Source organism: Odontesthes bonariensis, chromosome 16 (genome assembly GCF_027942865.1).
Source record: "Odontesthes bonariensis isolate fOdoBon6 chromosome 16, fOdoBon6.hap1, whole genome shotgun sequence".
Classification (NCBI taxonomy): Eukaryota; Metazoa; Chordata; class Actinopteri; order Atheriniformes; family Atherinopsidae; genus Odontesthes; species Odontesthes bonariensis.
The window spans coordinates 8,665,106-8,677,125 of record NC_134521.1 but is presented as its reverse complement, the minus strand read 5'-3'; the positions used below and the strand labels follow the sequence as shown (position 1 = coordinate 8,677,125).

General features: G+C 43.2%; 1 protein-coding gene across 1 annotated transcript in view; it reads right to left on the bottom strand.

The window, feature by feature from the left end:
• Window positions 1-7,717: 7,717 nt before the first annotated feature.
• Window positions 7,718-12,020, bottom strand: part of nectin1a (nectin cell adhesion molecule 1a) — a 34,026-nt gene continuing 29,723 nt past the window's right edge. The window contains exon 10 of the mRNA XM_075487143.1: window positions 7,718-8,459. Coding sequence (XP_075343258.1) covers window positions 8,151-8,459 — 309 coding nt within the window. The 3' untranslated portion in view covers window positions 7,718-8,150. The remainder of the gene's footprint in view (window positions 8,460-12,020) is intronic.

Sequence of the window (12,020 nt, the reverse complement as noted above, 5' to 3'; positions counted from 1 at the left end):
CACACTATGAATGAGCCTTTACAAATGTTCAACACTGCTGTAAATAAGTGTCAGTTAGGTTATTTTTAGGGCTGGGCGAGTAAACTCGTTATTATCGCGTTAACTCTGTAATTATTTAACACCGATAAATATTTTATCGTGCAGTAAAGCAGTTTTTATTTTTTTTTTATTTTTGGGGGGGGCTTTTGTGCCTTTAATGGATAGGAAAGTTCAGAGAGACAGGAAGCAGGGGGCAGAGAGAGGGGGAACGACACGCAGCACAGGGCCGTCTGATGCGGGACTCGAACAGGGGCCAGCTGCAGCGAGGACCATAGCCTCTTGAACATGGGGCGCCTGCTCAACCCACTACACCATGGACCACCCATGTTTTATTATTGTAAAAGTCTGTTGCTGTCTGCTGCTGAACCAGAAAAGAAAGTAATCGGCGGATCCACCAAACATGGAGAAGGGTACAGAACTTTTACTCGGCCATTTTCATTTTAAAGTTCTTCCAGACGGCGGAGTCGACATAACCAAAGTCATCTGTAAACACTGCCAAGTTGAATTGTCTTCTCAGCGTAGTAGTTCCAGTCTAAAATATCACTTAAAGGCAAAACACACAACTGATAGCAGCAAGTCATTCAAGGAAACAGACAGTGGAGCGAGGCTTCTACATAAAAACTGTAACGCCATGTCACAAGTTTTAGGTCATGTTTTGGTTTATAGTTCATGTCTTAGTTTAGTTTTTTTTCTCATGTTTTAGGTTCAGGTCTTGTTTAGTTTTCATGTCACGCCACCCTCTCCTTCCCTGCAATCAGCCTCACGTCCCTCACCTGTGTTTTCCCCATCAGCTGCACTCCATCCTTAATCACCATCCACAGTATTTAGTTTCCAGGTTTCTTTTCAGTTCTTGTGAGATCCTTCCCCGTCACCATCCATGCTACGCCACGCCACGCCACAGATAAGTTTCCATGCTTTTGTTTTGTTTCGTCATAGATATTTCCACAGTTTAGGTTTTTGTATCCGGCTCAGCCGCGCTTTCCTTTTGATACTTTGTTTTTGTTAAATAAATCTATTTTACTTTTGGGAAATCCGCATCCGTGTCCTCCTTAAAAACCCTCACCTGACAGAAGGATCTCACCACCATGGACGCGGCGGATTACTCAGCCTTATGGGAGCTGGTCGGGGACTTCTGGTGCCGCTCAGGACCGAACAGCACCACCTGGGAGAAACTAAACTCCTCTAATGACGTTTTGGATTTCTTTGTGCAAAAACGGGTCCTCCAGCACTTACCCACGGTGTCAGCTATCTGGGAGGAGGTCAGGACTGTACAGCGCACTGCCTCACTGGAAATTTTCGGCTTGGAGCCAGAAGAGGTAGCTGCGCTGTACAGCTCCTCCTCCTTACCTGCACCGCAGCCCCAGGACCCAGCCGTTCCAGAGCTGGCCCCGGCCCCAGCCGTTCCAGAGCTGGCCCGGCCCCAGCCGTTCCAGAGCTGGCCCCGGCCCCAGCCGTTCCAGAGCTGGCCCCCGGCCCCAGCCGTTCCAGAGCTGGCCCCCGGCCCCAGCCGTTCCAGAGCTGGCCCCCGGCCCCAGCCGTTCCAGAGCTGGCCCCCGGCCCCAGCCGTTCCAGAGCTGGCCCCGGCCCCAGCCGTTCCAGAGCTGGCCACAGAGGCTGCGGGGCCTGAGCTCTCCACAGAGGCCGCGGGGCCTGAGCTCTCCACAGAGGCCGCGGGGCCAGACCAAGAGGCCACAGGGCCAGACCAAGAGGCCACAGGGCCAGAGCAAGCCACAGCCACAGAGGCCACAGGGCCAGACCAAGAGGCCACAGGGCCAGACCAAGAGGCCACAGGGCCAGACCAAGAGGCCACAGGGCCAGACCAAGAGGCCACAGGGCCAGACCAAGAGGCCACAGCCACAGAGGCCGCGGGGCCAGACCAAGAGGCCGCGGGGCCAGACCAAGAGGCCACAGGGCCAGACCAAGAGGCCACAGGGCCAGACCAAGCCACAGCCACAGAGGCCGCGGGGCCCGACCAAGCCACAGCCACAGAGGCCACAGGGCCAGACCAAGAGGCCACAGGGCCAGACCAAGAGGCCACAGGGCCAGACCAAGAGGCCACAGGGCCAGACCAAGCCACAGCCACAGAGGCCGCGGGGCCCGACCAAGCCACAGCCACAGAGGCCACAGGGCCAGACCAAGAGGCCACAGGGCCAGACCAAGCCACAGCCACAGAGGCCATTTTCATTTTAAAGTTCTTCCAGACGGCGGAGTCGACATAACCAAAGTCATCTGTAAACACTGCCAAGTTGAATTGTCTTCTCAGCGTAGTAGTTCCAGTCTAAAATATCACTTAAAGGCAAAACACACAACTGATAGCAGCAAGTCATTCAAGGAAACAGACAGTGGAGCGAGGCTTCTACATAAAAACTGTAACGCCATGTCACGAGTTTTAGGTCATGTTTTGGTTTATAGTTCATGTCTTAGTTTAGTTTTTTTTCTCATGTTTTAGGTTCAGGTCTTGTTTAGTTTTCATGTCACGCCACCCTCTCCTTCCCTGCAATCAGCCTCACGTCCCTCACCTGTGTTTTCCCCATCAGCTGCACTCCATCCTTAATCACCATCCACAGTATTTAGTTTCCAGGTTTCTTTTCAGTTCTTGTGAGATCCTTCCCCGTCACCATCCATGCTACGCCACGCCACGCCACAGATAAGTTTCCATGCTTTTGTTTTGTTTCGTCATAGATATTTCCACAGTTTAGGTTTTTGTATCCGGCTCAGCCGCGCTTTCCTTTTGATACTTTGTTTTTGTTAAATAAATCTATTTTACTTTTGGGAAATCCGCATCCGTGTCCTCCTTAAAAACCCTCACCTGACAAAAACTGCAGAAAGATGCTGATGTTAAAAGTGTGTTTGCACAACAAATGTTATGGCACTTTCATTCATATGGCAGCACATTTAAAATAAAACTAAATGCTTAAAGCTATACACTACTTTTGCATTCATTTTTGGATTCTGCGTACAAATGCGATTAATCATGGTTAATCAGGGAAATAATGCGATTAATTCGATTAAAAATTGTAATCGTTGCCCAGCCCTAATTAAAAGCTAAAATGCAGGATAAGCTACAGAAACATCTTCCACCAACCACAAAGTCAAACCAAGTGACTGTAAACCCAGTAGGAACACCAAATGGGAACTGATCAAAATCAGGATAACAATTTTGAGCTTATTTCCATTTAACTTCAGAATGCTTCACAGTAAACAACATGTGAACCCAAACAAATCACTGCTGACTTCAACACTCCACCCTGTCCTGCCAGTACAGCCTTAAAGGGTCAGAACTGAGATGGAGGGTTCCCGTTGGTTATGGAACCAGCCACAGCATAGAGAAGTGTGTCAGGACCTTTCTAATCATGCCATCAGAGATAAATGAACAGTTTTACTGCCTGGTTAATATCAAGTTTTCACCCACAAGATATCTGAAACGACGAAAACTTTGACCATGTAGAACTTTAAAGGATTAAAAAGGTTTTCTATGTACTTAGATCTTCTTTTCTTTGTTTCAGCATCAGTTCAGGAACAAATAAGTCTTACACTATCTAACTCTATACGGGGAGCTTATTATAAAAGCATCACGTATATAGTTACAGTGAAATGAGACAATATTTCACTGACTCTGGTTGTTCTGGTGTGCGGTGAAATGAAAGGCTTCGTATTCCATTTTCAAAGGTCATGGCAGGCCTGAGGAGGCAGATCAGTTCTTCTGACGGAGTCGGGAACAGAATAGACTCAGAAATCTGGCACCTCGTGGTGATTATCTGGGTTTCCTCTGATGTAAAGCTGCAATTTCACTGCACCAGGTCTGGATCCTGCAAGTAAGCACCACCTCTGCTGGGCTAATTTTCAACACGAGCAAAGAGATTCTGTTTTAGGGGAAAGACTGTTGAACGTAACGTGAGACGTTCGTGGTGAATGAATGCAGGACGCAGATCAGTTTTCTTCACTTGGCAGGGAAGAACACAGCACATAAAAAGGAGATGCAAAGGTTCTTTGTGCAGGAAGATTTCAGTTTAACTTCCACATGAAAAAACTTCAAGTATTCGAGAATTAATATTGAAAGAATATTCATAATGAGTTTGATTTATCTTGGAGGAGTGTATTGTTTGGGCTCCCTGACTTTAACAAAACCAAAGAAAAGGCCAACATAACTTTTATTATCAACCTCATCATTTTAATGGCAAAATTTCATATCCATAAATGTAAATTCATGCGAAAAAAAAATTATTTTCTTGCCTTTCTCGGTGAGCTCAGGCAGTACATGACCTCCATTAAATTCTCAAACAACCAGAAAGCGATTAAGACTGTTGACATCTGTGAACACTTGAATATTTTAATGTGACCTCTTTTATCCCCTGGCGTATAATATAGAAATGTTTCATGTGTAATGTAAAAAAAAATTAAAATCAAAAAAAAAAAAGAGAGAGAAATACATGCAGAAACGTCCCGTTTCCTCGTTAATAGCTAAGCTTTAATATAACAAAGTAAATAACAATACCCTGTCTGTATCTTGCTTAGAATGAGGTCAGTCGTGGGGATATTCCTGTGCAACGTAGCCGCTGCTGAACCCGTAATGAAGTCCACTCGCAGCAGCACCGATCCCCTGATAGTGCTTCAGTACTCCCCCATGTTTTGGCTTTTAATTCTCACAGGACAACAGAAAGAAGCAGCTCTAACAGAGGCTTTGGCAGAGCTGGCTGCTGAAGCTGCAGCTAAACTTCAAGCTTTTGGGCTCAGTGACCTCACACAGGAGTTTGTGGAGGATTTATAGAGACGAGTTTGTGTTTGGGGAGTTTGGATTTCATCAGCATACAAAGGCAGCTTTACACACAAATGGTATCTGGGGTCATGTACTATAGTTGCAGATGTTTTAGAGCTAAAACCCTGTTACAAACCATTTGATATGCATTCAGAATTCAAGCATTAGACTGACCTAATAAAACCTTTCACAGTTCTTTATCTGTTGAACTCCATTAACTACATGTGACATTTTTCCACTTCAACAGCTTCTAATTTGTAAAAAGAAGAGTTTCAGTCTGGTTTGATTGCACATCCAGTCGGTTATATTGAGTAAATATTAGGGCTGGGCGAGTTAACTCATTATTATCGCGTTAAAGGGGAACTGCGGTATTTTCAACATTAGGCCTCTTTTCTGAGTCGTCTGCAATGTTTTAGAACCCCCCTCACCGCTTTTTTGATGTTTACTGCTGTCTCTGGTATTTGCCTAATTTTGATTCATCTCAACCTGCTTCAGAATGGCAAGTCATGGCATGTCTAGAAAGGTCCGTAAAAGCACCATAAACGTCCGTTTTCAAAATAATCAACTCACCGGAGTGGTTACTGGTGTGCACTGGTAATCCATATCAAATTTTGTGGCGAAAAGTTGCTTCTGTCGTGTTTTATTTGACATTTTGTCCTGGATGTTCGTTGATATTACTCCGCCACCGCTAAGAAAATAGTGCGAGCATGAACGAGCTGCCAAATAAAACACGACAGAAGCAACTTTTCGCCACGAAATTTGATATGGATTACCAGTGCACACCAGTAACCACTCCGGTGAGTTGATTATTTTGAAAACGGACGTTTATGGTGCTTTTACGGACCTTTCTAGACATGCCATGACTTGCCGTTCTGAAGCAGGTTGAGATGAATCAAAATTAGGCAAATACCGGAGACAGCAGTAAACATCAAAAAAGCGGTGGGGGGGTTCTAAAACATTGCAGACGACTCAGAAAAGAGGCTTAATGTTGAAAATACCGCAGTTCCCCTTTAACGTTTTAATTATTTAACGCCGATAAATATTTTATCGCCCGTTAACGCAGGTTTTATTATCGTAAAAGTCTGTTGAATGCATCACATTCACATAGTTACAGCAAACACCACGAAGCATGGAGTAATAAAATAAAGATAAACTAGCAGGTAACATCACCGTTACAGGTGCTCCTCGGTCTCTGTGTGAAGCTCACGGAGCTAACCGGCACTACTTCCTGTTTAACTTGTTTCAGCATAAAAGCACGTATTTCAAAATAAATTGAAAAAAAAATTCCTGCATTTACAGCCAAGTTGAATTGTCTTCTCAGCGTGGTAGTTCCAGTCTAAAATATCACTTAAAGGCAAAACACACAACTGAGAGCAGCAAGTCATTCAAGGAAACAGACAGTGGAGCGAGGCTTCTACATAAAAACTACAGAAATATGTTGATGTTAAAAGTGTGTTTGCACAACAAATGTTATGGCACTTTCATTCATATGGCAGCACATTTAAAATAAAACTAAATGCTAAAAGCTATACACCACTTTTGGATTCATTTTTGGATTTTGCGTACAAATGCGATTAATCGTGATTAATCAGGGAAATCATGTGATTAATGAGATTAAACATTTTAATCGTTTCCCAGCCCTAGTATATATTATTAAAAGCCTCCTCGATGGAAAGCTGCAGTTTGATTCTTTGTTTCTTCACAACGCGGCGTAACCTCAGAGTTTCAGGTAATGAGGTCCTCATCCTGCAAATATGCACAATCTCTTAGACTTACGTGTGTTTTCCAAGGTTCTTACCGTGAGGAGTTTCTTCACTGATTGCTCTTACAGCTCCTCTCATGCAGCAGCCATGTTCAGCTTGATAACTGGCTTCACAATAACTGGCAAAAGCTTTGCAGATTTAGGCCAATGAGCGGGTGCACGGTGGTCTAAATGTTGCTGTCTGTTTTATGTTGCAGACAATACCTTGCATATTAAAAGTGAGTGGGAATTAGAACTCAACACAATTATAGAAGATGAAGCTTGGGAAAATATACGTTTAGCAAGTCATAAAGGGATTGGGAGCCAAATGTGGAAAGAATTTGACTGGAAATTGAAATTGAGATTCTTCAGAACACCTCTCAAGGTGTCAAAGTTTTCAAGTAATACCCCCAACACTTGCTGGAGGAACTGTGGCATGGTTTAGGACCATGCCCACATATTCTGGGACTGTCCAGTGATACAAACTTTTTGGAAACAAATTAAAGAAGAATTGGACACTGTCTTCAAAGTTGACATACCTCTGGACCCTTTAATTTTCTTACTGGAGAAGATACCAGAGAACTTGCTCTCTAAGGACCAATGCTACATGTTACATATTCTTTTAATGATTGCGAAGAAAATGATTACAGTTAATTGGATGCAGCCATATACACCCACAAAAGCTCAATGGATACAAAAGATTGAGCAGATACATACCATGGAAAACATGACTGCTGTTTTACAGTTTAAAATACCACTATTCATAAGAAGATGGGCCCCAGTCATTCTGGGACTGAAATCAGGCTAAAACCTTAAATGTAATGTTGCTATTTTATATCATGAATGTACTTTGACCCTGTATAATCAAGTGATGCATAACATTTAATGACAAGGTAACCTTTTTGTTTGTTTGTTTTGTTTTGTTATCTCAGTTTTTGTAATTGGTTTTGTTTTTATTTGTCTTCTTATTTGTCTTCCTGTGTATTTTTTAATTGAATGTGTGTCTGTGTTTGTATTGCCTGCAAGTTTGATAAAGGCAATAAAGTTGAAAATTAAATAAAATGTTGCTGTCTTGTGGTTGATAACCAGGCTTTTAAAGACTTCTGCATGAAAGGTTAAACAGTCAAACGCGTTGTTCAAGTGATCGTTTTTATTGAAATGCTAAAAATTCCAGCGTTCGTCCAACAGCCACCGATAGCACCAACAAACACGTCGGTTTCATCAATCTCCAGCAGATATAAAGATTTTCAAACATAAACATGATACAAAAAAACAAAAACCCACAGAAGTATTACATTAAACCAAGAGGCAAAACCAAACTGTAACATCTGCTGACATCAAAGGTTCGTCACTGCGGATAAGGAGGATAATAGCTTTTTGTATTTTTTATTCTTATGGTACAAAATGATGCCACATAGGATAAATGAAGTCAACCACATCAAGAGGTAATCCCATCCTTTCAGTTTGATGAAATCAAACATAATACATCCAACCTGTACACAACTGCTGCTTGACAATCCAGGAGAGTTTTTCCAACCTTCCCTTGGGAAATGTTCAGATTTGAATCTTGTTGTGAGCTCCCAACAGAGGTTTGAATGTGTGACATTTTTGGAATCAGACATACTGCTCTTTGGGAAAAGTGTACGCCGCTCCTCCTGGAGGGGGAGGAGCCAGACCCGGTACAGAGGGGTATTTGAAGATGGGCGTGGCGTGTGAAGGCGTGGCGAAGGTGTTTTTGGACAGGTTGCTGGTGGAGCCAGTGCCCGCTGTGGTGGGCATCGACTGTGAGGAGTGGTAGGGGTGCTGAGGCAGAAACGTGAGAGGAGGGGAGTAGGGCTCTGGGTAGTCGTCCTTATTACAGGCCAGTCTGTAGCTCACATAATCTGCTGTGTTTGGAAGCTCCTCATAAAACCGTCCCGAATGCTGAGGGAGAAAAACTTCCATTAAAATGTTAAATAAAGCAGAAAAAAGACTCTGGGCATGAGTATGTTTTAGCTACGGAAGCCCAGAGCGGACATGGTACGTATAAACTTTTTTTTTATGGTTTTCTCGAGATAATGAGTTAATTTACCGATGGTTTTCGAGGCCACTTTTTCTCCCCAGTCCGCCCCTGTTTATATGTGTTTTATGTGTTCGCAATTTGTTTGTCTTGTAGAGTTAACTTTCATATCAGCCCGCGTCATTTGAGGAGACGGCTGGCTCGACTGCAGCTTAATAGGAGTTTACACCTCAGTGATCCTGCTGATATAGTCGACTTCATCAGTGACCAGCTGAGGGGGCCAGGCCGTCTCCATGGTTACCCAATGATGCACGAGAGGTGCCGTTATCGTTTTCTCGAGATAACGAGATAAATAACTCTTTATCTCGAGAAAACTAAATGCTCGTCACACCAGCGGGATTTGCTTTGTGCATTTTCACAAACGCTCCACATTCCATGTTTAATTCATAGGCTACTTTATTCAGTTTTCAATGAACGGGGGGTAAAAAGTGGCCTCGAAAACCATCGGTAAATTAACTCGTTATCTTGAGAAAACGATAAAAAAAAGTTTATATGTACCACGTCCTCTCTGGGCTTCCGTATTTACCTGCCACTTGCACTATGAAACATTGGGCCTCATGCAAGAACATTTTCGTATTTTTATTCTAAATATCTCTCCCTTTTTTCGTACGAAGGTTTCGTTCGAACACGCCACGTCAGATTCAACAAACGCTCTTAACTTCGGAAAAAGTGTGTAAACGACCTGCGTAAATGATGAATGCCACCCGTGCGTATTTAAGTGCACGAGGATAGTAGATTTGCATACTCCGCGCCCAAATTAATTAGCCTGACTATTTCATACTCACGATTCTAGTCAGAATGTGAGTCTGATACCGCTCAATAGAGTTTTGGGTATGGGGCGTGTTTCAACCGAACCAGGAGAAAAAATTCCTCTTCGCTCAATTGGATAGACCTACAACCAATCAGAGCAACGTAGTATGTGACGTAGATTAAGCAACACACACTTGTTGTAGGAAGGATGGCAAAAACATCTTTTCTATCGATAAAAGCCTTTATCGCTTTCCTCTGTTCGTCTTTCAAAATGAATGCAATGTGGAGATCCTGTAGAACAGACTCGATGGTAGAATCTACACACCCTAGCTCTCCAGCGGCAGCCATGTTTGTTTCAAATGAAGTCAAACCACAGCCATTATAACGAACAGCCTTGCCACTCTCTATTAAGCCCCATTGTACCGGCTTTTTGGCTGCAATTCCACCAGAATTCCACTGGGGGCGTCGGTGGAGACCAGAATGAATGGGGCCCAATGGAGCTAGATGCTACAAATGGTCAGTTTCACATAAGTCTCCTCAAGAGCGCTCAGATTTGAATGTAGTTTCTGAGAGCTCAACATGGGTTTCAAGTCAAAAATCTACTGAACGAGTACATATATCCCTTTGATTTCTTACAGGTTGGCTTCTTGTTGTCCACAACGCGCTAGCATTGTGCTAATGACAGCTGGTCGACCAGCTATGTATGACGTCATATACACTTCAAATCCTTTTTTTAAGCAAATGAGTGGCTCTAAAAATCTAAAACTCAGCCATGGGTATTTTCTAAACACCCTCTTTCGAAAACAACATTCGAATTACTAGAGAAAAAATTATATCTTGAGATAAGGGCACGATAGGGCGTATAGCTCCATAGGTCTCCATTCATTCTGGTCTCCAAAATTGAGCGCCCCACGTGGAAAGAGGGTGGAACTGCAACCAAAATCGCCTCGTTGGAAACCGGAAATGCACCGTGAGTGGCGTATCTGTCCTATTATAGAATCTGTGGTCAAACCAAGCGCTCTTTAGTGACGTAGTCGATAATGTCCCTGTTGATCATCTGTCCATCATCGTATAAAGCCCGCCCTGGCAATCTGATTGGGTCGACCGATTCTTGGTCGGGCATAATGATTTCCCAACTGAGCAGAGCCAGACCGAACTTCCCGACCAAAACTTTTATGGGCGGGGCTAAGTTCGGCTGGCACCCAGGCTACAAATTAATACCATATTAGGAGCTGTGCTTCCTCTCTCCTGTGCCAGGAAGTGCTGAGTGTTGAGTTATGAGAATGGCATCAAGGTGCATAAAGAACAACTTTAGGGGCTCTGAGATTGAAGTTCTGCTTTCAGAGATCCAGAAAGGAAAATCTGTTATTTTTAGCAGCGTCAGCAGTGGAATTACGGGACCTGCTAAAGCGAAGAAATGGGAAGCAATTAGGAGTGCTGTTAATTCTGTGTCACCCATAGTTCGTAGTGTCACCTGTAGTTCGTAATGTCAGCTGTAGTTCGTAATGTCAGCTGTAGTTCGTAATGTCAACTATAGTTCATAATGTCCCCTGTAGTTCGTAATGTCAACTATAGTTCGTAATGTCTGCTGTAGTTCATAATGTCAGCTATAGTTCGTAATGTCAGCTGTAGTTCGTAATGTCAGCTGTAGTTCGTAATGTCAACTATAGTTCGTAATGTCAGCTGTAGTTCGTAATGTCAGCTGTAGTTCGTAATGTCACCTGTAGTTCGTAATGTCAGCTGTAGGTCGTAATGTCAGCTGTAGTTCGTAATGTCAGCTGTAGTTCGTAATGTCAACTATAGTTCGTAATGTCACCTGTAGTTCGTAATGTCAACTATAGTTTGTAATGTCAGCTGTAGTTCATAATGTCAGCTGTAGTTCGTAATGTCAGCTATAGTTCGTAATGTCAGCTGTAGTTTGTAATGTCAGCTGTAGTTCGTAATGTCAGCTGTAGTTCGTAATGTCAACTATAGTTCGTAATGTCACCGAAATAGAAAAGAAATGGTTTGATGTGAAAATGGCTTTAAAAAAAAATGTCTCGCCATGGCCAGGCGCTTCAATTAGTGCACAATTTAAGTCAAACAGAATGATGTCAGCATCATTATGGGGTATAATGTATATATTTATTTATGTTTGCTTCAAAGTAATTAAATATACAAACTTGATTCGAATAACAGCGGACTATTTTACGTGACTCCTACGACAGGTCTGGATCACTCGTAAATTCTGTTCGTACCTGAAAGAAAACGTAAAATACGAAAAGATTGGTGAATGCGCCAATTCTCTTAAATCACTCGTACGCACGACTTAAGAACAAATCTGTGCGTACGAATGGTTGTTGCATGAGGCCCACTGGTTTTTCTAGGGATTCACCAGTAGTGAAATTGTGGAAGAACAAATAAATATGCATCATAAAAAGTCTTCAACACACAGTCTTTGAAGGAGCACTAAACGTTTAAACAGACATATTGGTGTTTCGACCTATGATGTCCTTAAATGCACCGCAGGCAGCGTTGCTGCTCGGATATTCTGAACGGGAGGAAGTGTAACCAGCTGTTTGAAGCAGAAGCAAACATCCACAATGTAGCTGTGGCATCTTTCAGTTTGAGGTTATTTTAGATGCACCAGATTCTTCTCTGAGTAGATTTTAGCTTTCCCGTGAGGAGAGTACCAC